General features: G+C 37.1%; 1 protein-coding gene across 4 annotated transcripts in view; it reads left to right on the plus strand.

The window, feature by feature from the left end:
* LOC106151486 (nephrin) overlaps positions 1 to 25,683 on the plus strand; it is a 38,463-nt gene that overhangs the window by 2,023 nt on the left and 10,757 nt on the right. For all 4 annotated transcript variants that reach the window (XM_087018358.1, XM_087018357.1, XM_087018356.1 and 1 more), the window contains exons 2-13: positions 19,215 to 19,355; positions 19,690 to 19,869; positions 20,389 to 20,577; positions 20,849 to 20,989; positions 21,237 to 21,527; positions 21,813 to 22,112; positions 22,503 to 22,628; positions 23,037 to 23,201; positions 23,578 to 23,880; positions 24,315 to 24,611; positions 24,986 to 25,147; positions 25,410 to 25,526. In XM_087018358.1, the coding sequence (XP_086874484.1) occupies positions 19,215 to 19,355; positions 19,690 to 19,869; positions 20,389 to 20,577; positions 20,849 to 20,989; positions 21,237 to 21,527; positions 21,813 to 22,112; positions 22,503 to 22,628; positions 23,037 to 23,201; positions 23,578 to 23,880; positions 24,315 to 24,611; positions 24,986 to 25,147; positions 25,410 to 25,526 (2,412 nt within the window). The remainder of the gene's footprint in view (positions 1 to 19,214; positions 19,356 to 19,689; positions 19,870 to 20,388; positions 20,578 to 20,848; positions 20,990 to 21,236; positions 21,528 to 21,812; positions 22,113 to 22,502; positions 22,629 to 23,036; positions 23,202 to 23,577; positions 23,881 to 24,314; positions 24,612 to 24,985; positions 25,148 to 25,409; positions 25,527 to 25,683) is intronic.

Below are 25,683 nucleotides of genomic sequence, written 5' to 3' on the forward strand. Positions count from 1 at the left end.
GTGCAGTCATACCAAGTTCAAGTAAAAATGATAAATGTGCTTTTAAGTGGTTTAAAATCTATTTCTATTGTTTTCTACAGCTCTCCCCACATTCTCTCTCTCTCTCTCTCTCTCTCTCTCTCTCTCTCTTCTTCAAATACTTTGAAAGTGCCAATATTGCTTCAGGAACACAGCTGGCCAGGCAGTGAAATTGTATTTGTTTTCATAGCTTTCCATGCTAAAATAGCCAGAGAGTGCAGGATGGCCTGAGGCTGTTATAGATAGGGCTATATATAATCCAAAGATTTTTGATACACTAGTCAGTGCTCAATGTGAAATCAAAGCATTGTAGAAGAAGAGCTTCTAAAGACAATTATATACTATTAATTCTTGTTTTGTAACATGGAATTGGACATTGCTTCAAAACCATGTGTTATTGCTGTTATCCCTTGTTTTATTATTTTCATCAGTTGATTTTTGTCTCCATTGTTCCTTTAATCCCATTTTCAACTGATAAACATGTATTCAAGAAGTGAACCAAATGAGTAGCAGCACTGAATAAAAATAAATAATGTTCATGTTACTGAATATGTTATGTAATGTACTGGATCACAAAATCCCAGATCTTATCAGTGCATATTAAGAATAATAAGGCATAAGCACTTGAAAAAAGGAAGTACTTGTTTGTTGCAAAAGTTGATACCCAGGTGGTTTTTCCTGTTTTTACAGCCATCTTACCAGACATGGAGAAGTCACAAGTATAAGCTTCAGTTGATGATACCCTTGTATTATCTCTATTGCTGCAGACAAAATATTTTTATTACGACACAGTAGTGTATTTAGCTCAGAAGGAAGCAACTTCATGTTTATTGAGTGGCCTCTCTAAATATTTTTCTGGTCTCCTAATGGAAACCAAAAATGATGTATAATATTTTCAGATTCAAGAAATTTATACCAATATGTCTTCTCTGAGTAGTCTTGGTAGTGTAATATTGCATGCACTTTCTTAGAAATTGTCAATGGCTCTGTTGCTAGAGCATTTGATGCTTTTCAGCAAACTATTTTTTGTCCCTCATACAAAAGTGAAATTTTGAGAAGAGCCATTCTAAAATAATAGCTTTTCATAAATTGAATATAGAAACTTCAAAAAAATTTTTTTTAAACAGATTTTCTGTAGACTTCTTCCATGAGTAATTGTCCTTGGGTAAAATAAGGTGACCACACAGTTAGCATATAAGCTATCCTCAATGGAACAGAAGCCTGTGTCTTAAAAAGAACTTTAGCCTGAAATTTGTTCTTAACTTTTTCGACTGAAATTTGAGTTTGCTTTGACCCCAATGAAATCAGTTGTGGTTCAGTTGAGTTTAGTATTGCATCTGTTTTATAATAAAAAAGAAAATGCTACTGTTTTAGACCAAAAGTTATTCTTTGTTAGTTGACTACTGGACAGTCTTAACAAATTGATGTTGACTAACATTTTGGACTAAAAGTAGCTTGCAGTCTTTTGTGAAATCAACCCCAGGTCAACATATCGAGTTTCCTGTCGGAGAAACTATGTGCTCTATGGCAGTGGAAAGGCCCTAATCTTCTAAGATGTTTCTTCCTGTTTGAAATTTGATTTAAGTAGTTAACTGACTCTAACATTGTCAGGCATTAAACTCCAGATTTATCTAATGGAAAAAAGTCATCCAAGTTTGGTCTTGGTGATATCTCATTCACCTCTCAAGTAATGGGGGAACACTTCTACTGAAGCCTGGAGTGAAATATTGGGTTACCAGATAAATGTATTCCTTTAAGCGTCTATTAGCTATCAGGGGATGTTTTTGGTTAAACTAAAAACCGACATTGCAGCACAATACAGCCTCATGTAAGAGGACACCTTCCACATTGTTTCCGCATAGGGCCCTGTTATTTATTACCTCATTTCTATCAAACCATAAACTACAGTGAAGTAAGAAAAAAGCTGTTGGTGCCCCGCTAGTATGATTTCCTGCTTATACTGATTCACCTCTGTTGTCTGAAAAAGCATTATTAGTTTAGGACATTCCTTTGGCTGGCGTCACCTTTGAACCCATTGTATAGCAGTCCTGTTATTAACAAGCTATCTAAACAAATTACACAAATTATTCCATGATCAATACACGCCTTAAGATCAATTACGGTTAAGGTGTAGAGCTCTATGTCTTGTCAACTGTGTGGGCTGCTGTAGTGTTACTGTGTATAGATTTTCAGTAAAAGTTACCAGTTATGATATGTCCTTATAAACCATATTCCATTACTAGTAGATGTTTTCTAAATTAGTTATGTAAAGTTTCCGTTTTCACTATGTGGGGAAAAACAGTAAAGTGAGGAAAGTTAGGGGCTTGGGGTGTGGGGTGACACCTTTTTTTAGCCTCGAAGTTCCAATCCCTGTTTAATGTAAACATGTTTTCTTATTTTGTTGATAATGTGAAACTCAGGAAGCTTTGTTTACTTATGCTTTATGTTAAATTACATTTTTGATAACCAACACTGGTTTGTTGAGATGTTTTTTTGAGGATACTGGCAAAGTCAGAGAAGGGGCTGCAAGAATTAAGATTTCGTCAGCTGATTTGTGATTCTGAAATGTGGACTGATCGGTTTGACGTTACAGAGGAGAATGTGAATTGACAGATTAAAACTGTTTATTTATTTTTATAATATATTAACATCTTACCAATTCTCAATTCCCTTCCTTTCAGCAGTTTAACTGCAATTTAATAACATGGTTATGTAGATCTTTTAAATTGACAATGTTAAACAACCCCAAAGTTGATTTTTTTATTCAAGTAAACCATTTATAAAGTGATTAAACATGTTTTCTACCTATGAAACTTGACATATATTGCTTTAGCCATCATAACTCAAGAGACCATCGGGGGCTCCCAAAAACCTGTTTCCCCTGAAACCTTAATTTTTCTTCAAGATGTGAAGCCATTCTTGCACTAAACTTCCCTCAAGGTATTGCTAGTCATACAGGGGTGGTCTTAGAGATTAATAATCTTTCAGAATGTACTTGATCATCCTGTAAGCCAGGTGATTAGAGCTGGTCAACCTCACTGTCACAACTCGGACACTGAGTAGATTGTTTGTCTTTGCTGTTGACACAGCCAGTAACATTGTGTAAGCAGAGTAGCAAAGATCAGGACAGAGCTTAACTTTCTTGTAAGAATTACTTGATAACAAAAACCCCTCCCTTCTCCATTGTCCAATCCGATTCAAAATAGATTACTATTCCAAGTAAACTCTGACAAAGAAGTTTTGTCAACAAGGCTCATAATTGGCCATTGTTCTCCTGGGAGTGGTAGGAGGTGGTAGGCTTTTAATTCAGTGCCGCTTTGGTTTTTGACGATTTTGAGCGGCGATTCAACATTGACTTGATTATGAACCCAGAGGATCAATGCCGTAATTGTTCTCAATGTAGAAACATAATTGCAAGGCGGAGAGAAACAGATTAAGCGGGTATCGTGCCCACTGTGTTACTTGATGAGAGACTTTTGAACAGCATTGATCTGTGTTTGGTCGGGTAAAATGAGACTGATACTTGATCTGGGATCAGTGAAAAATCTTCACAGCCCCCTGTCTTGCAATATTGATGATTTGTTACCGTTAATGCAGGTTTCTTGTCCTCCGCTAGTAAATCTATATGGCCAGGAAGATGTGTAGATGTGTGCAGTTTTCCATTGATCTCTGTGTTCTGGTGTTCAGGTATGATCAATATGTAATATTGACTGATACACGAGTAATACAGGTGCTTCAAACTGGGTGGGTGGGTCATGTTTTGTGGGGGAGGGCTGGACGTGCCAGGAAGACAGAACTTAAAAAGGGTGTGGTATTCACAAAACAATTGAAATTTAAAATTGAAGAGGTTGTTAATCTTACGATGTTTAAATTGATCACAAATTATAATCTCCTGAAAGAAATAATGTTGTTTGACAAGCAGTTCTTTTTGTTTCAGATTTCCCCTTCAAGCTCTCCCCATGATCTCTGACCCACTTCTATCAGCTCTGAATCTTCATGTACAGTTATGCTATTTGTAATAAGAGCAATTGTCAACAACATTATTTCACAGGTACTTACCCTCAGATAAAAGGTTCTTCCCACAGGACATTCCTTGTGCACTCGAGCAGCAAATTGTCCTGGACGTAGGTAGTGGTTATTAGAGGGTCAGCAAGGAGGAAGACTGGGGTGAAATTTTGTATTTATGAAACACATTCTGGAGTTAGATGGGGAGATTTATTGAATAGTACAAAGGAGCTGTCCCATTGTGATCTCATTTGTCTGTCTGTCACATTAAAAGTTGCATTTTCTATGCACTGTCTTGTCAGTTTACATGACACTGGTATTAGGACACCAGTTTGAACTGTGGGGTGTCTTATTTTGCGAGGTTCCCATCGAATTTTTCATTTTGGTGCAATTTTGAGTCCTCCAAGCTATTTGTGATTCTTGTTCCATATTTGTAAAAGAAAATGTCAAATTCAGCCCAACAGGTTGCCTGTGTTAGTCCCCCGAAGAAAACAAAAGTGTTTCCAGTGCGTAGGAAAACATTTTCAAAATGGTCACAGGTGGTTTGATTAAAATGGAGCAGTTTGAAAATTTAAAACCTGTGGATTCAAAAATGGCACAGTTGCATATTACACACTGGCACACAGAGTGGCTCTGTTGTATTTGTCATCTTTGACAAGATTCCAATCCAGAGATCTGTTAGTTCAGGACCAACACCTCTTCTGATGAGAGATGTTTTCTGTCATGCTTTTGGGTCTCCATATACTTTGGAAGTCTAAAAGAAACAAATATGACAAATGAAATTAAGATTTAAGTGCAAAATGTATTTGAAAACCCAACATTTTTTAATAAAAGTTCTTATAAGACAAAGAATAATATTCCTATAGGAAGAAGAAATAGATTGGGAAAAAGAGTGGAAACAGCTGCCACTTCCCCCCCCCCCCCCCCCCCCCCTCCCAAGGACTGAAAACTTTATAAAAGTTGAAGGCTTGTAATAATAAATATTTTCAAGCAAAGAAAAAAAACTGTGGGTAACTGTTCAAGCACCTGGTCTCCAAATGCTGCCTCCCTGGTGTGTTATTTTCTAACATGAATCATTAGATCAACCCCAAAAGAGAGAAAATGTAATATGGGATGGATTCTGTCAACTTTCATATTTCTACTTTCATTTTTACCAGATGTTGAAGCTGTGGAATGAAAACTTTGTTCGCTCATGGGTGTACTAGTAAGGATATTTCTGTATGCAATCTGGGATTATTTTCCTTCTTTTTTTTTTTCACTTCTGACATTTCTTCTTCCTTGCCAGGTGTTAAATCAAAAAGAAAAAGAAATATTTTGAAACACACCAGCTGGTTTTGAAATTTAAACGATTACACTGCAAAGATGACAGGGCTGGCCTCACTTATTGTCTTCATTTGTCCTCCCTGCTGGGATTCATAAGTTTTTGATTTTGATCACATAACAGGAAATTTCATATTGAAAAATTCAAAACCACTTTTTTTATGGCCGTACTGTTTCCTTTTCTCCAAAATCTAGAGTGCTCTTATAAGTACCAATTTGACACTGATGAAACTATAGTCATCCAAAGAAAATAAAGCTGGCTAGAAAGTAAAGGGATAGCCCTAATTGGAGTTACATGGCAGTGTTTGGACTAAAATCAGGACTATTTCTATATCAGCTACATGCTGGATAACTTGGTTACCTCTTCCACTGCTTGTCTGAAGGACAAACAAACACTTTAAGTGGGAGCGTTTACATGAGATTAAGATATTTCCCAGGTAAATTAAAGGTGGGCTTAATGAGGGATTATGTGGTTTTTACCTCTGCTGGAACACCTGAAGATGTTTTGGCAGGTATGCCACAGGGTATTTTTCATCAGGTAACAAGTGTTCCACTGAGTTGGGGGGATCTCCCCCATGGTGAATCTCTCACAGTAGAGGTGGTATCTGGAGGATTCCAAAAGAATGTCTTCTTTTCTTTCTAGACTTGATCCTACAGAATAATAGTTGGGTGCATGCACGTGCACACACACAATCATGCAGTGTTTTGAATAACAGAAAAAAATTAGACAAAGAAAGATGTACAATAGAAGATATTTTAAAGAAATTAATTATACATTTGGTGTGAACATGTACAAAACTTTGTTGACATCTTCTGATGAGCATAATTTAGTTATACTGAGATGGAGGTTAACATTTTCTCCTTCTCATTCTTTATGATATTTTCCCTGGGGCTTATAATATCAAATAAAAGCCCAAGGTACACTTCATGTTGCCCCGGTAGTTTCTCCAATACTATAAAGTCTGTCAGTTCTTGACAGATCTCAAAAATATTGGCAAACAACATGTTGGGGTTTTAGCTACTGGTTAAGAAACTGTTTTTGTATTCTTGTGTGTAACACAGCTGATGAAATTCAAGGAATATTACTTGGAGCAGCCTTATTATGACCCACATTGCCCTTCTGAATTCACAGCGCGGTCTGGGATTCCTACAGTTGGTACTTGTACGTAATGAAGGCAAATGATGTCTAGCTTCAGTGTCTGCCTGTCTGGAAAATCTCGAAATACTGGTAATATTTCCCCTTTTGCCTTGGTGGTTTTTTAGGGGAGAGATGCACTGAAAAGAGCAATTTTGAAAGTTTCGTGACAGGGGTTGAGAGCAGTGTGGAATATAGTTTTCTTAGGGTTCATTTTGTGTCTCAACTGAAAATAATTTGTATTAGGAATAAACTGTATTAGGAAGCTACACTAGAGAGATTTGCTATTGGAAACCCCTTCATAATGATAACCTACCATGTCACCTAAAATCAAGTTGTACTAAAATAAAACAAGGGGCGAGAGAGGATGACTTTCGCTTTGATCCAACAGTTAGCAATTCATAATTCATTGTATGGTAATCTCTGAGGTATCTATTTTAAATCAGATCCACGGATTTCAAATCATCATATCAGTAATTTAAAAAATTATACATTTGAGCTCCTGTCAAGATTGTCTGATTTGAAAATAGTAACAAGATGAAGACAGAAGACTCAATGAGTCCGAGAGATCACCTGGCCCTCCCGCTGTGTTCTGACGGAGAAGAAGTGGTTGTAAAGCATCTGAGCAATGACACCAGCAAGTAAATCAGAGCTCTGGCATCTCCATCAGGTCTACAGAAGACATGCCAGTGGGGCAGCCAGGTGATGGGAGAGATGTTGGCAAATGCTTTTGAAAGGGAGGTGCATGGTGGAGGCGTTTGCTGTTTTTGACCCTTCTTAAAATATGGGGGAAAAAACTCAGCTTTTGTGCTGTTTGATAACTATGTTCTATTTGTGGCAGTAGGGAATCACCAGAATGCCTGTGCGAATTGGTGATCTCATATCATATTTAACAATATATAAACCAAATATTATTTTCCCGTTAAATTTAGATACCTATGATCACTCCCATTCACCATCATTCATATAACTGTTAAACTGAGCAAATAGATGTTCTTGTCTATCCAGAAGTTATTAGTACTTATAACTTAGATGCAACTGAGAAAGAATGTTTCTCATAATTTGTTATGTCACGGGGTTATCTATAATGAGAGGCATCCCGCGCTGTTGCAGTCGGAACAAATATCACTCATCCATTAGCCACAAATGAGGTGGATGTTTTGGGTGTTTTCTTTCTGATTTCAAAGCGAATTTTTTCCTGTCATTTTGACCTTTTATTTCCAAGTGCACACACCTGAGCAGTGCACCTGTGTGTTCTGTCATCCTAACTTAGAGGCCCTGCGTTTAACGCTATACAAAGCGAACATTTTTTGTTTGTTTGTTTTTATATTTTTTATTTCATTTTATCTGTTTTGACATAACTTATGGTTACCTCTGTATCAGTGTTCTATATGATAAAGGACAATTATTTGCAGACTTGTTCCATGGTTTACAACTTTGTTATTACAGTGGCACTTGCACAACCAGAGAATAATGTTTTTGATTTGCTTCCTCAGTTCAAATGGAAATGTAGACTTTGTATAAACTTGATGTATTTCTTCTGTAAATTTCTTTTCGTTGATTTAGAGCATACCTTGTTCACCTGCACATGTTGAACTCTCTGTTGGTGCCATTCATATTGAAAAGAAAGTGTTCTTTAACCAGTATCCCTGGAAATTTTTATAACAAATCTACGCTGTAATTGCCAGAATCTTGTTTAGGAGGGACAATAAATATCTGGAAATACACTTAGTGAAAGGCACGGTTACATTTTTGGGGTGAGAAGCTCCTTGCTCTGTTTTTCTGTTCTCTTTGTTTTACCTTAACTTCCTTGGCTGTTTTTGGATTTTTTTTTTCTTAATGCAATTAGCAGTAATGGTCACTGAAGGGCAGTTGTCCCTTGTATTAAGTTGTCCTTCCTTACAAAGGTCTTGCATGAATGCTTCAATTCTTTGTTGATGCTTTTCCAGACTGAGAAAAATCACCTTGTCTGAACAGCCATTACAAATTAACATCATCTTGCAGTAAAAGCTTACTTGATGATGATACACCAAACGCCAGCGTGTGTCATCTTCAGTAAATTTAGAGTGATGTTGCCATGAATGACTACCAAACCTACCAATGCTTTATATCTTTTGGCATCTAAAGTTGTGGTGAGGAGATAGTAGAATTGCCCAGTAAACACGCGGCTGAGTGGAGATGGGGTAGAGAGCACCTGCCTAGGTGTGTGGGACTCCCCAGGTTGTGGTGGCACTGTGTGTGTGTGTGTATCTGGTTCATCACACCTGCCAGATCCTATGACTGTGTGGTACCTGCCACAGCACAGCTGATAGGAAGGTTTACACAGGGCAGAAATTTGTGCCTGTGAAAACAGACCAACTGGAACGGTTAGTGTTTTATATCCTGGATAACAATGAAGCAGATTGGAAGATTTAGAAAAAGTAGTATGCGGTGCTTTAGAAACTGAAACCAACTGGTGCAATTTGTTTTGTTTCTTGTTTCGTAGCACATCTGACGGAACCTTTCCTCACAGTACAAAGGAGACTTCTCTGTGATAGAACTAGTGGAACCCCAGAGAAATAGATTGCCACCATTGGTTCTGTATCTGTTGAAACATTACCACAGTGGGCTGTTACTGTTACTGATCTCTGTTATAAGTGGTGCATTAGAAATGACAAAATTGCAAGAACATTTACCACTGCATTGAAACCCAAGAGGTCTTGAAGAAGAAAATAACACCTTGCAATTTAACTGTCAGTATTAAATCTCTAGTAAGTTAGACACCTGAATTGCTTGTATTCATCTCCTTTTTCCTGTTAAGTATATCAGAAAGGTATCTCCTGTATCTACTGTGTGAGTTACGCCCTGCCAAAATATCAATCTTCATAATGATAACCAGTGAGTCATCCTGGGCAGTTCCCTCTTGGAAGTAAAAATGTTGACCTCGGAGCAGTGTTCTGTACAGTTGGTGTCTGCCAGGGAGCCCACCTCACAGGTGAGGACTGCAGAGTTCCTTGAACTTGTGACCTGCTCTGACAGTGACAAGTCTGTTTCCTTCCTGTAAATTATGTAAAAGTACAGGATCAAGAGTGATAAGGAAAAAAGTACAGGGTCAAGAGTGATAAGGAAAAAAGTGCGATTGGTTTTGTAATATGCAGAAAATAAGAAAATTGGCATTTCAGTCTTTGCTCAGACTGCAATGCTGATTACCTTTTTGGAAATAAATTAACACATTCACAAATTCAAATACACAGGCTCTTTCATATCATTTTATGTGGGGACTTTTCCAATTTTTGTTTGTCTTAACATATATTGTATGCTAAAGAATAAGAAGTAAGCAAGCACAATTCACAGTACAGTTCAAAACTAAGATTGTAATAATTGGGAATAGTAAAGATTTTTATGGAAGATAAAAAAATGTTGTGTGAGAGTTAAAATGCTGTTGAAAGGCACCTTATAGAGCACTCCATTTTAAGTGTATGGTCTTTGAAGCGTCTGAGCTGGTTTCTGGGGCACACTACTTATGTCACTGACAACAACTTGCTTTGATCTGCATGGGCCAACATGTCTGCCATCTTTGATGTCATGCAAGAACAAAAATTTTCAACAAGCTCTTAGATGAGAATTCAAGGGTCTTGGTTTGGTGGAGAAGCCCCACATGTCATCCTACAGACTTGAAGAAGCAGCTTATAATGAAATCACTAGACTGAACCAGACTTTCAGCTACTTTTATACATTGCAGAAAATATAACCATATGTGTATATATATATATTAGTTGTGATTGCATTGATATTTGACCATTTATTTTCAAGCTAGGCTCAGCTATGCTGGTGTAGAAATGTCTTAAAAATCCATTAGAAATCCGACCAGGTGGTCATTAAAAAGAAGAGCCAAAAACCCGAAACTGATATTTTGATACTGAAAGCCTCAATTTTCAGCCCTGATGAGTTCACATGGTGATGCTATATAAGATGGCACCCATTTCTCTGCCTGTATATCTTGTGTTACTGGTGGGTCTTACCCCCAAGGCACATCACACACAGGCCTCAGAGCTTGGCTATGTGGTAGCTCCATGATCCCATGGAATTTGCTGCAGTTAGATGGGAGACAGGTGCAGAAATGCTCTGGCTCAGATGGACGTCAGTGACCGCAGAGGTTGGTTTTAACTAAGGGCTGATTACCACCACAAGGTTGATCTGAGTCATTGGGCAGCATAATGGTCAGCAGATTGGCTTGTGTGAGTGTAACATGTATGGGAACTGTTGGTGCAGGGATGCTGCTTGGTACTTTTTTGGGAGTCTTGTTTTAATAGTTTTGACGTTACTGTGGCAAATTAAATAAATTGAAGAAAAAGAAAGGAAAAAAGTTACATTCACAACACTGATCAGCAAATTTCTAGATAAATTTACAGCTTAGAATGGTTTTAGATTTGCTGGCTCAGTCATGACGAAGAAAAGAACAGTTATAACACAGAAGAAATATGTAACATCCTCGGAACAAAAATTTTAATTTATTCGCATGTTAGATACACAACTCCTCAGTGTTTATCTTTCTGTTGTTTCTGTGGCTGAGTATTGGATGACCTTGACCTCTCACCCTGACCTTCCACGCCAATGTGCCCTGCAGCTGTTTATAGCTTCAGGGTCTGTCTAACATTTGGGACTGTTAAAACATGAAAGTACTTCTCTCATAACACTGGACATGGTGAGAAATGATTGTTGTATTGTAAAAATAAAGCCTTTTGGTGTAAGGGGTCAACTGGCACTGAAGTTACTCGTTTTGTAGCGTATTGTCTGATTTCAAGCTAAAACCAAGGAAAATATTATTTCCCCTAGTTTTCTAATGTTGCTGCAGCAAAATAGAAAAAGTTGAAATGATATCCGAATACAGTTATGAAATATTTTGTTCAAATAATTTCAAAAGTGCACCAAAATTGTTTTACATTTTTCCAGTCTGGTTGCTTTCTTAAATGCTTAGTCACTAGTGGAGACTGTTAGAACCAAGAGGTACAGCTTGTAGATGGTGGGTAACCAAAGCAAGTCCTTTACCAGACAGCAGTATGCTACTGTGTTATTTATTCAGAAATAAAGGTGCAACAACACTAACGATCACGTATATTTGATCTGTTACGCTTCAGCACAAATCTGAATGTTTACAAATGATGGAATGTGTTTGAAAAATGTGATTGGTCACAAATGAAATGTTCCTGTGTATCAAATCGGTTCTGTCTGTGACTGGTATGTGTAGTTTGTGTGGAATTTAATGACTCTTACTTTCAAAAAAAGAACAGTTACATTCATGTATGAAAGCATGTTTGCTTGACACACCATGTATGACAAATCAGCTCACATTGACAGAATGAAATTTTGGAAAATTTGAAATGTTTGAAATCCTTAGGAAATTATCATACGAGTAACTTGAACAATAACACTCTTGTTTCCTTTACAAGACACAACAGAATTATACTCAGAAATCTTTAATACCTTACCCTCCCCCCTCCCCCAAAAAAAGTACATAACTTTATTCTTAAGCAAGGTTTAAAAAAAACATCATGTAGCTGACTTGTTCTGCTGAAATTGATGAGAAATTATGACATATATCTACTAGTACTCGAAAATTTGCAAGACATGCTCTCTTCAGAGATGTTGTTCCTGACATAAGATTTGATACTTAGTGAACTGTGGGTTTTATGTTCAAAATTTCAAGTCACTTGAAGGTTCTTGGCTTATATGTAGTGAGTCATTGAGGACAGTCCGATAAGTAGTTGAAGATTTATACTGAAATATCCGCTGGTCTTTGGATAGTTATTGGGTCAGTTATTTTTCCTTATTCAGCTTGACGTTAATTTTCCCCCCAGCCTAGCATTATAATGGTCACTGGTCATTGGCATTGTGAAAACACAGGTGGACTAATATACACACAACTACACTAATCTATCCACCAAGAGCCCCCAAATTGAAAGTATTACCATCCTGACAAAATATATACACAAAGTCACAATAGCAGGGGGTTGGAAAATTGATGTCCTTTTCATGGAGGGATGTTTAAATCTGATGCCTGCGGGAGGTGGGTGCATTACCACCACTAATGCAGAGTCCTGACAATGGTGTGAGCTCCAAAAATTATTTTATGTTCAAGAGGAGTTAAATAGTTGTAAATGGTAGGAGGGCTCGAAAATTAACCCATTATTTTGTCCTTACAACAGTGGAAATTGGTCGTTAAGAGGCCTGTATCTCGCACCTGTATCAATATCTCAGGTGGCAACAATGATTTTACTGAAATGAAATTAAATGGGATAGAGGAGGGATTTTTTTATACATTCGTAGTCTTTGGGATGTATTGTCAGGTGGGAAAATGGCCTCAGATTCCATGCGGGGCGGCGCACAACAGAAGGGTGTGTACTTTTCAGTTTTTGCCTTGGGAGAATTGACCTTTACATTGAAGTTTATTTTATTTTGATGTAAAAAGGTCATACGGCAAAGTTCCTAACCAAACTAATACCAATTAGACATTATTTGTTGATTTACATGGGAATTTTATGTCCTTTTAGCTTGACAGGGCTCACCAATTCTTGTAATTCAGTTCACATTTCCTTCCTTCTTTTATCTATTGAATTTGAAGAATGAATCCTATTTGTAATCAAATTAGTGTACTTCATTTGTGTGTGTGGACCTTCATGTCAAATTCAATGTAGAATCCGTATCTTCAAGATTATCATTATCCAGTCTAAAACCTTGTGAAAAAAGAAGGGAAAAAACAGCGTTCAGTGGTCATCATTGGTTCTATTATTGTTTTAAGTCATCCAGTTCTCTGCACCTCCCACTTGTGTGACAGATGTAAAAATGTTGTTGCTCCCCAGTTCAGTTTACCTGGAATATGTAGGAATAACAGCCAGTGCTGTGGGGATGGGGGTGGTGTTGCTGTTATAGGGCCAGGTGTGACTGCTACGGTGCTGGGCTGAGAACCTTCAAAATTATCTCCGTGTTAGACATAACAGATTTAGTTTTCTCTCTCTCTCTCTCTCTCTCTCTCTCTCTCAACAGTTTTGCCCCATCTGGTGAGCAGTTTGGTACCAAACTTAATGGCACTGGTATCTGCATAGAATGATCAAATGATACCTTGCCAAAATTCCCTCTGAAACATATATTTACAGTAGTGAAATGTGAGTAGAAACATGTTTAAAAAGCCAAATTTTAGAAGGGCTATAGCACCTTGCGTCCCATGTGCAATATTGACAAATTATGATGTAAAGCATGCAGACTTTTGTCATGGTTGGCATATTTGTCAGCTGTGAAATAACCTAACCAGCATTTGGAATGCTAATGGTTATGGCAGACCTACCCTCACCAGCATACTCCGAAGCCTGTTTAAGAAAAGAACTTGTAGTACAAAAGTTATAGTCTACTTTGACCAAAGATAAATCTGTAGTAGCCTAGTGAGATATAATATTGTACCTGATTTATGATGTAAGGGAAGGCTAATGTTTCAGTCCAGTGTTGTTACTGGACTTGTCTGGAAAAAGACTACATTTTTTGGTTTAGGTTTTAGACCAATTTTTTTGCCTTAATTTTCTTTGTGAAACCTGGTCCCTGTAACTCTTTTGGTTTGTAATATTGCATGTTCCATAGTGCATATCAATGTCAGACACTCCTAGTTCACCCAGGCAGGCAGCGAGTGAGTTTCTGTCAATTAAAAATATAATGGATTATAGATCTATGGTAGAAATGCTTCAACACGCCCATAAATGTTATTATTTTTGGTCTCTAAATTGAAATGGGATGTGAAGGAAAAAGAAAATTTTCATTAAATGGTTATGATAGTTTTAGGACCTTGTTTTTGACCTAAGGTTAACAGTGAAAGGCAAGGTTCAGTTGAAGTTAATTCAGCATTTAATGGATATTCTGCCTTAGAACCAATGGTTTACAAACATTATTATAAATATCCTAGTCACTTTGTACAAAGTTAGAGACACTTCTCCAATTTATCAACTTGGTAATTCAGCTTAGTTTGGCTTATTTCTGGAAACTTCCTCATTTCCAAATTTCCAAGGATTTTAAGGTATTTCAAATTCATCTCCATAAACAGCAAAATTAGGTAAATTAAGTTTTGTGTTGTTTAGAATAAATAGAAAAAGATCATTTCATTTTGTGCTGTTATGAAATTGAATTAAGGAAATCTCTCTCTCTCTCTCTCTCTCTCTCTCTCTCTCTCTCTCTCTCTCTCTCTCTCTCTCTCTCTCTCTCTCTCTCTCTCTCTCTCTATCGTTAATTGTTTCAATGTATACTGTTACTGCACCAGTAACTGGTAAAAGTGGGCAGTAATGGAAGTGAAGTGGTCAAGTGTGGTTACAGTGTCCATCTTCAAGTTGACCAAAGGTGTTTTGATCCACTTGCAACTACTCCTTTTAGTGCTGTGCAAATAAACATCATGCAAACAGTGCATGCTCTATTAGTAGAATGAGTTTGGGAAGTGAAGCAAATGCATTGACTGGTCATTTGTAAGTTGAGAAACAGTGGTCAATACTCCTATTTCAAATCTTGACCTCCAGTAATTTTTACAACATACTGGGTGCACTAGACTATGAGGGGCAAAAAAACGCTTTGGACAACAACGATAGTCACATGAAATGTAAGAAAATACAGACACAAATACATGGCACTGAACTGGATACTGTAATTGGATTTAAAGTTGTTGAATGTATGGTGTAGAAATTGTTAAAGAAAGCAGAGCAGGCAAAACGTCTACTATTATTTTTTTTTCCTAAGAGCATAACAGACAACGAATATAAATACTGGAGTGATCATAAAAGAGATTGGTAATAGAATCCCTCCAGCGTTTTCAGCTCTTAAGTGCAATTTGCCATGTTTTCTCTCCAGTACTTCTGCCGATTAAAAGCATCTGTCACAGTGAGAAAATGTCTGCTTGTTATCTTGTCCATACTTTCTGTCCAGACCGTGGCACTGTTCACACTGGGAACCAAAAACCCGATTACAAATTGGTCTAAGTTGCGTATGCATTGATGTTATGGAACTTAGGTCTTATATTTTGAACAACAAATTAGAAAACCTCCATCTAGATGTTAGCAATGATACCCAAGACTGTAGCAGTATGGAGGAATACTGTGGTTACCTACTTCATTGCAATAGTGACCACTAACGTTACTAAACTGTTACAAATCGTGTCTACTGAAGCATAATGTGAACACATCTGTTGTAACTCTTATGGAATGTTTGGCTAGAGGAGGAGAGAAGGGGCGGGTTAGATAAGTGGACAGCATTTATGAAAATGCCTGCCTGCATGCTTCCTAATCAAGTTAGGGTTATTTGGTGTTAAAATAGTTGATGGTAGACCAGTGAATTGTTGTTAGTATTGTTGATATACAGAGCCACAGTTTTTTTTTTTTTTTTTTTAATAGTTGATTGATTTGATTAGGCCATGTGAATTTGTCCCAAACATAGTTTCATGACTCAGTATGAAATACATGTCCTATGATATATAATACAAGATCACTTAGGATTTCTGTGTGCCCTTTATTATTTTAATTGTAGATACAGATAAAAATATTAAATATCATTCACACAGCTGCACCTATCCACAGGTTATAAATCTATTTCATATATTATTATTTACAGTTTTATAACTGTGGGTATGTGAAAAAGATGTAAGTAATATACAAGTAAATATTATTACTTGTATATTTACTTGTATATTACTTACAAGTAAATATTATTACATTTTCTGCAATAATCAAGATCTCCCCCCCCCCCCCCCCCCCCCCCCCAAGTGCTATGAAAGTCAAGAAAAATACTCTTTGACTGGGAGGAGGGAGAGGGGAAATGATATTTTATAGAGCATAAAAACCTGTTCTGGCAAGGGCATGTTTCACAAAAAAAGAACAGTTACAGCAAAAATAATTGTAGGTGGCCACAAAGATGAGTTAGTGTGCATTAAAAAGCATTTAGCACCAGAGGAAAGTAGATATTGATTGGTAGGTGTCTCCTGCCCTGTTCCAATGGCATCATTGATATTTAGACAATAATGTCAAAACTTCTCACTCAGAGTATCCCACAGCCTTCAAAATGTCAGACCATCCCAAGCAGTTGTTGAGTGCAAGTCAATGGGGCCTTTGGCAGGTGCTTCATGGAAATCTATTTGACTGTCATAAATATTTAGTTCTGAGTGGCCATTCTTCTAATCAAATTTGTGCCCTGTTTTGGTTGTGCAATATGTTCCAGATGTAGGAGTGGATTCTCTAGCTATGACACATTATGGGGAGATGTTTTTGGTTGGTGGTTAAGGTGTCAATTGCACTAAATCTGTCATTTTCTTACCTCCTCATTTTCCATTTTCACTATGAAGTATAAACACATTTAGAATATATGCGCCATCTTGCATGTCTTCTCTTTGTCCTTTTATATTGATATAACATAAAATCCTTTTTTTTTTATCCACATTTTCATCAAATTTCAAAAAAAGTGGAAATCATTGCAAATTTTGTTTTCTTTGGCATTACTTGTAGTCAGTTCCCATTTCATCAGTTATCATGCATTAAATCATCATTCCACACTAAGGGAGATGTTATAATGCGTAAGTCTTAAAAAGTAAAAAAAAAAATAATAATTTCCCTGGAAGTCAAGAATTTCTGTCATTTCTGGAGACGTGTAAAGTGATAGTGGATCTGCCATTCAGCGTATGCCACAGGCTGTGAGCTGAGGAGAATGAAAATAAATTCAATTAACTGCCTGTTAATTAATACAGGCTCTATGGTAACTGGAACTCTCCTGTGGTGGAGGGGTTGGGCTCATCTTGCAGACGTGTGTATAGTTGCCGTGACGACTGGGTAACCTTTTCTGTTGGGTTAAGGGTCATTGGCAGTCTTCTGGAAAGAGTTCTTAGCAGTGAAATAATGGAAAGTGTCTTTATGCTAGTTTATTCTTAAATACAAGCTTTGGAATTTGTAATCAAATCACAGGTGCAAAATATCACTTTGTCATTTAAAGAGTATCCCTTCAGTATTCAATGCTTGTATTTAAGAATAAACTAGCATAAAGACACTTAAGGGAATACTGAAGGGATACTCTTTAAATGACAAAGTGATATTTTGCACCTGTGATTTGATTACAAATTCCAAATACAGAAGGGATACACTTAAATGACAGTGTGATATTTTCCACCTATAATTTGATTACAATTCCAAAATTTTGAGTGTTAAAAGAAGAAGCAAGTTCAAGCGGGTTCTGCAGTATGTACACCGTGTATGTTGGTGACATTTAAATGGCTGTTTATTAAGCTGTCCATTTCTTTGCTGCATCTTGTGTGGTACAGGGTGAAATGCCTATGGCAGGAGACACACAGACCAGTGGGAGAATTCCATAAAGAAATAATTACAGTCTGTTTTCAGAAGAAAAAACAAAGCCTGTAAACCATTTCCAATTAACTTAATACATCTACTTCATATTTTGATTTTTTTTTCACAAATACCACACTCAAAAGAATGTAACTGTTACATTTTTTTAAAATTTATTTATGGCAGACATTTAACAGACTTACACTTAACATTATTTGCCTTCAGGTTATGTACAGACAAACATCAAGGTTTTTAAAAAAGCCAGACAGTTTCAAATAAAATTTACCTAAAACCAACTGCTAGCCTAATAGCAGCACCACAGTAAGTGGCAGAGAAGCTAATCAACAGTTACTGCTAACATATACACAAGTCCCAGGTTGTGAAAACAATATGGCTGCAGCAGGCCTATCCAGGCCAGTGTGTTTATAGGCATTGTTGGTATAGGGGCGATATATCAACCTTTCATGGTGGGGTGTAGGGGAACAAGTACACTGTGATACTCTCTGCTGGGCTGAGTGGGTAATCCAGATATATTTGAACTGCACAAATTGTTTTGCTCTTTCTCATAACATTTCGTGTTGTTTTATGAACTGTTAGTGACAGAAGTATATATTGAAAGTATGTGCCCCCACCCCCACTCTTCCTAGAGTCAGAAACGTTGGACCCGTTTGGAGGAAACAGCATTCTCTCTTTTTTTTTCTTTTAGTTAACATTGTTTAACATTGTTCAGACATCTGTACCTTCTTAGTCTCTTAATACATCATTGAGGTTGTAAAGCAGCTTTATATGGAGTGTACCATATGATAAATATTGTTTCTGGTTGATTTTACACATAAAGCTGAACGTGTAGAGAAAACATGTATGAAGTATACTGTTAGAGGTTAAATAAGTGAATTGATGTGAGGAAATGTTCATTAGAACAGATTTTAAAATATGTTTTTACTACATTTCCTGTGAAGAGCACTGATATGTGTATTTCCCATTTGTTTTAAATACAGCATGCAAACATAGTATCTCGATCAATTTTTAATTTCCTATAGGGATATCAAAATTGTCTTTGCCTTGCCTCCTTTTATTGACTAGTATTTCTCTGTTTTTGAAAAATGATCTTGACTTAATGGTTTGTAGGTCTATGCTTGATAAGTCAAATTATGCTGACTATCTACAGAACTCACTTTACGCAGAGACCAATGAATGAATAAAAATAGTTAAATTATAAATAAAAATGTCCCAAGCCATTATTATCACAGCATACGGTGTGTAGAATTTTTTTGCTGAACAATTCAGCAAACAAAACCATTTTCAGTCGTTCCATTGCATTTATGAATTAATTATCTTTTGACCCCAATATTCCAGCAAATTCCACTGTGTGTGTGGGTTAAAAACATGTATTGTGTTCTGTGTTTTAGCTGGTGCCCAGAATGTGATTCAGTCTTTCCGTGTGATGCCAAATGACACCAGCGTGATAGCAGGGGAGACAGCAGTATTGAAATGTGAGGTAGACAGCATGCAGGGAATGCTACAGTGGGCCAAGGATGGGTTTGCATTAGGTAAGTATAAGTTCTGTTGTGGGTCGGGGGTGGGTGAAAAGGGGTATGGGTAGAATTTTGAGGTAGACAGCAAGGCTGGGTTGATATTAGGAAATTATTGGTAAACGAGGGAAGGAGAGTGTATTCAAATGTGAAGTAAACAGGTATACAATTGCCAATCAAGTGAAAAAGTACACTAAAAGGTAGTGTCTTCCACCTTGTAATATACTGTAGTAAAGAGATCACTGATAGGCATAGTCTATCAGCAGCAACATTTGATCAACCAAAGAGGAAGGAAAATAAGTTTCCCTTCTTTTTTGAAAAGAAATCTCACTCTTTGTATCTCTCTTTGCAGGTTTTGATCGCAGCATTATTGGGTACCCTCGCTACTCCATGGTGGGCAGTGTGACACTAGGACAGCATAACTTAATGATAACCAACACAGACTTGTCAGATGATGCAGACTTTGAGTGCCAAGTCACCCCATCTCAGAACAACCCACATCTTAAGGCCAAAGCCCACTTATATGTTATGGGTAAGTGTAATGTATATGATAAATATTTCCCATAACTTATGAAAGACCATAACTCTTTTTGGGAATGGAAAATTTGGTCTAGTTAAGCAATGATTCAAGGGAGGTGATAAGAAGGGAAAAAAATCATTCTGTAAATTTTGTTTGAGATAAATTTAAGTTCAAGTTATGAGGTGAGGAGTTTTGCTGAATTTGCTGTATTTGTTTGCCCAAAATTGGCATAGAATTATTGTATGTTAATATAGAGGTTCTTTAGGCAGTATTTCTTATTTTAAAATGCCTATTTCTCAAATCCTGTGAAATCCTACCTTTCTCACATGGATTTAAAATTAAGAATTGAGTGTTCAAAATATTTCTAGGGCTTAGATCAATGAAAAGAAATAATTTTTTAAAAATCAACTTTAACTAGGGACCAGTTGATTTTATTATTATTATTATTATTATTATTATTATTATTATTATTATTATTATTATTATTATTATTATTATTATTATTATTATTATTATTATTATTATTTCCAGTCCCTCCAGACCAGCCAGAGATAGAGGGCCATACCAATGGTTCTACAGTAGAGGTCCTACTCACAGACATCACAGTCAACTTAACATGCAATGCCATGAATGGGAAGCCTGCTCCTGGGTTGATATGGAAAAGAAATGGCCGCGACGTCACGGAAACAGTGCAATATTCTACATACTCAAGTGATCCAAGTAAGGATATTTGTGTTAAGAATTCGAAATGTTTTGTAACTTTTAGTATTATTTCTTCCAAATGCAAAACTTAATTTGATGTGTAAAAAGTTTTTTACAAATACATTCTTAATTGTTAATGGGAAATGTTTGATTTGTGAAATTATTTTAAAGCAGAAAAGGTTTGATTTAAGTTTAAGATTTTAATTGTGTTTAATGTCTTTTAGAGCTGTTGCTGAGTGAATGATGACTAATTAGTTATCGGGAAATGTATTCAATAATTTTTTTCCAGGCAGTAAAAGGGTTAATGCAAAGAGCATAATAACTCTGAACCCAGTGAAGGAAGATAACGGTGCCCTGTATTCTTGCCAAGCAACTCACCCAGCTCTCAGGAATAAAGTATTAGAAACTGTCATCAAACTTAGTGTGCTATGTAAGTACAGTAATTGCAAAGAATTTTAAAAACGTGCACCTTTCATTATAGTTTCCTTGCACAAGGTTTTTCATTTTCAGACATTCACAATAATGTTCTTTCTGACACCAAGCTAACTAACTTGTCAAACCTTTTGAATCAATTGTAAGTATAACTACATACATATTTTGCCCATGATTTATTCTCTCCTTCTTGTTCAGCAATTAAAAAATATAGCTAATAATGATGTAATGATCATGATATTCAGATGAGCCCGGGCACCCAGTGATCGCAGGCTACAGGACCAATCAGATCATCCGTACTGGCGACACCGTCACACTCAGCTGTAAATCAGAAGGCGGAAACCCTCTGGCGCGTGTCGTCTGGTACAAGAACAACATCCAGATCGACTACTCTTTCACAACTGGGGATAACATGGCTGTGAATGACCTTGTGGTGAATGCCGATGCCTCGGATAACAATGCGGAATATAAGTGTGAGGTGTCCAATGTGGTGACCCAGGCACCTAAAGTGGCCGCGGTGCTCATGAAAGTTTACTGTGAGTATATAAATTTTTTATGTACAGCGTAAATATGTAAGATCATAAGATGATTTTGTGTTGTTGGATTAATGAAAGGTCTTTGTTGTTTGTACTAATTGAGCAGTTAAAAAATTAGGATGTAAATTGTTTTCCTGTCTCGACTAAATTGTCATAAGTCATCATTGGTCCATTGCACCAATCTTTACGTTGTAGATGACCGTGTTTCTTTTTCAAACTGATCTTATTATAAATATTAAGTAACAAAGTACTAAACAGTGTTGACTGAAAATTCTTTCTGTACAGTTGCACCAGCAAAGGCAGAAATACTAGGGGCTGCCAATGCCAGAGCAGGGGAGACCATCATGTTGTCATGTGTCTCTAGCAACAGCAATCCTGCAGCAAAAATTACCTGGATTGCCAAAGGTCAGCAGCTGTCAGGGGCTACAGAGAGGGTGATTGAGGCTCCAGAGGGTGGGTACAAGACTTATTCTAACCTGACGGTACCTCTCACAGACAGTGAGAATGATGTCATCTATGAATGTCAGGCAACCAATGAGGCTTTAGGACAGATGTCAAGAGCAGACGTCACACTGAGGGTGCTATGTAAGTATTCGGATACAAAGTTTAAGTTCATTTCTGATATTTGATGATTCTTTTCTTATTTTGATGATTTTTGAAAAATTTCTCTGTCATCAGTCCATTTCAAAGAATTTTTACCAAAAAATATGAAAATTAACAATAGCTAAAGAACCCATGGGTTAGCAGCAGGCTTTAAAATGACTGTTTCTCTTTCGTTGGACAATATGTTTTGTATAACAATTTCACTTTAAAATCTTTCAGGACTGGTTATAATTGACTCCCATCAAGCCACTGAGTCATCAGTTATGAATTCAAACCCATATTGCATTTATTTTGTTTCCTTAACAGTGTGAGTATGCTAAAAACACCTGATGATAATATGAACTGATAGTTGTCAACACTCTGTCACTCCAGATCCCCCTAACAACCCAGTGATTAGTGGTTACACAGCAGGGACCCCCATCAGAGCCAAGTCAGTCCAGACCCTGAGCTGCTCAGCCAGTGGAGGGAATCCCAGGGCAACCATCACTTGGTGGAAAGGTAAGTTGGGACCAGGCTCACTTAAGACCTAGACCAGAGCTAAAGCTTAACACTTCTAAAGCTTAAGTTAACCTTAACTTGAAGGCCCTAGTTTTGGTCTGTTTGTACTTGGAATAAATGTGCAATAGTTCACTGAAGTAATAAAATGATAAAAAAAACATTGGTCAAAAATATTCACCTTTTTTTCACTAAGCTTTACTCATTTGGAAATTCCCCTATGATATATGTGACTGCAACTAAGGCAACTTCTACACACACAGTGATAATATGTTTATTAGTCATCATCATTTGTGGTCAAGAAGCCAAGAATTACAAAACAGAGAAAGGAAAAGCTCCATCATGGTGATAACAAAACAAAAATATACACTCACATCCTAATTAATCATCTCATGATTTTTCAAATTGTAGGAGATGAGGAGCTCCCGTCCAGTGACAAGTCTGTTGGTAAGATTGCCATTGGGGAGATTCAGTTCATAGCACAGGCCAGTGACAATCTGGCGGAGTATAGATGCAATGCCACCAACGAGGCCACAATAACACCACTGCTGGATACTGCCAGACTTACTGTGCATTGTAAGTAGACAGTGGTCCCTACATTAAGAATTTACTCAATTATATACAGATTAAATTTATAGATAGTGGAAGTTAGGCCTAAATAATAATAAAAAAAAAAAGATCTTTAAGTGTCTGTAGCAAGTCAATGAGTGGGGATGTTTTTCCACATTTGTAGACAGTGCCAGCAAACATAAGTGTATTGACTACAGCAGGGATAGGTATATGATTTATTTTATTTAAATAAATAGATGACACAAAGTTTATGTTGGCAGCAAAGTTTATATTTTTTCTTTGAGTGAAAGACAGAATATCTGGAGAAATTTATAAATTAAAGATATTGAAAAAAAAAATTACAGAATGATTTCATGACCTGGAATATTTGTCTGCCCTCCAGTCCCACCAGAGGGTGTTACTGTCACCCAAGACCCTCCAGTGGCCAGAGCTGGCCAGAGACTGACCCTGAAGTGCAGCAGTTCCAGCAGCAACCCAGCCTCAGTGGTCAGTTGGAAGAAGGACAATCGTCCAATAGGAGCCAGCTCACACTATGTCCAGGATGCTGCATATGGCGGCAAGTCCACCATTAGCGAGGTCGTCTTGACACCATCGGAGGAGGATAATGGAGAGAACTATGAGTGTGAGGCCCGCAATGAGGAGCTGAAGCAGTCAGTTCACAATGCCATTCAGCTGAATGTTTTGTGTACGTATTTTTTCTATGGATGCAGCAGCTTGTTGCACAGATGAAAGTCTGAAAGTTGGACATTACTCTAAGACTTAAATTTAAAAAAGAAAGTTTTAAAGTTACAAAGATTTTTTTTTTTTTTTTTTTTTTTTGAAAAAAGTTATGAATAATGATATCAAAACTGTATCAGAAAATTTATTCAATGGATCATGCACTATAAAGACAAAAATTAAAAAAGGAAGTTTTAAAAGGCATGAAGAACTAAATTTTGGAAAAAAAGTTCAAAAAGTGATGAATAAGAATAACAAAACTGCATCAGAAACTTCATGCAGTAGATTGTACACATAAAACATTTACTCTTACTCTACATTTCATGAATTATTGTACATTTGAAATAAAAACCATTCATTTATTTATACAATTATTATTATAACTATTTTTTTTTTTTTCAGTCAAGCCCCGTTTCCAGGGCATAGGTTCAAAGATCAGTATAGTGGAGGGGCAGTCCACGGTGATCAACTTCACGGCCCAGGCAAACCCTGGGGTCACCCAGTACACCTGGTATAAGGAGTCTGAAAAGCTCATTTTGGGGACCAAGACCAAAAGAGACCTCGCCCTGCCACACTTCATTGTGGATGGAGGCGTGCTGAATATTACCAACATTACGCGGGCCGACATGGGGAATTACTCCTGCCAGGCTCAGAACAGTGAGGGCGTGGGGACTATTAACTTTACTCTGGATGTGCAGTGTAAGTAGGGGAGCTAGATGCATCGTAGAATCAAAAATTTAAAGATGTTGTTGGTATCAATACTAACTTATGTTGACTCAAGGCGATTCAAGACAGAGTCCAGTATTTTTATGAATCTGTGAAAGTTTTATCATTGTGCCAAAGTACATCTGTTACTACTATTGTTATTGCTATTGTTATTGTACCACCAGCATAGGCGCTGGCGGTAGTAGGTACACGTGGTTTTAGTCCCAACCCGCATGTTCCGCCAGCTCCTCTGGTTATGATTTTTTTATGGTTGTAATTGTGATTGTTGCCATTTCCATTTTTGTAAAACTGGTAGTATTCGTATGGCCTTTATAACTAAACTTTTCTGTAATTTCCACATTTCCCAGACCCTGCCAGTATCTCCTCAGTGGTCAGTCCCGTGTATGTGGACAAGGGAGACAGGGCGTTCCTGGAGTGTCAGGCAGATGCCAACCCCACTGTGCCAGACATGATCAAGTGGACCAGGGTGGATTATGACATGACTCATACTGCCCAGGTCTATGATGCAGGTAAGGCACGTGTGTGTGCGTGCATGCGTGTGTGTGTTGGATGAGTGGAAGGTTTTGTTTGGTGATAATTCTGTGTCCAGGCTTTTGATACAGGTGAACATGTAGACCTAGGCAAAGGTCAAAAATAAAATTTGAATGAATGAATTTACTTCAGGCGTTGTGTCTTTCTTGTGAGATCTCAATGAACTTGTACTTGTAACATAATTTGTATGTCTTTTGTTGAATGCCTTTTAATGTTTATTTCCTTTGTTCCACATTACAGGGATATCTCGCCTGACTGTGTATAATGTGTCAAAGACTGATAGTGGCGCCTTTGTGTGCACAGCTAAGAATGGTATAGGAATAGAGGCCACCAAGATAGTAGAACTTATTGTGAAGTGTAAGTAATCACAGTTTTTAACTGCACCAGTTTAGTGCAATACCTTATGATAGAAATACTGATTCACTGGATCTATTTGTAAGGTACATCTGGATTTAAAATCATGTTTACAGAAATTAAGAATGATATTTCTTAACTGTAATTGTTTGTGGAAAAC

This window comes from Lingula anatina, chromosome 7 (genome assembly GCF_051362555.1).
Source record: "Lingula anatina isolate TDL-2025a chromosome 7, LinAna3.0, whole genome shotgun sequence".
Classification (NCBI taxonomy): Eukaryota; Metazoa; Brachiopoda; class Lingulata; order Lingulida; family Lingulidae; genus Lingula; species Lingula anatina.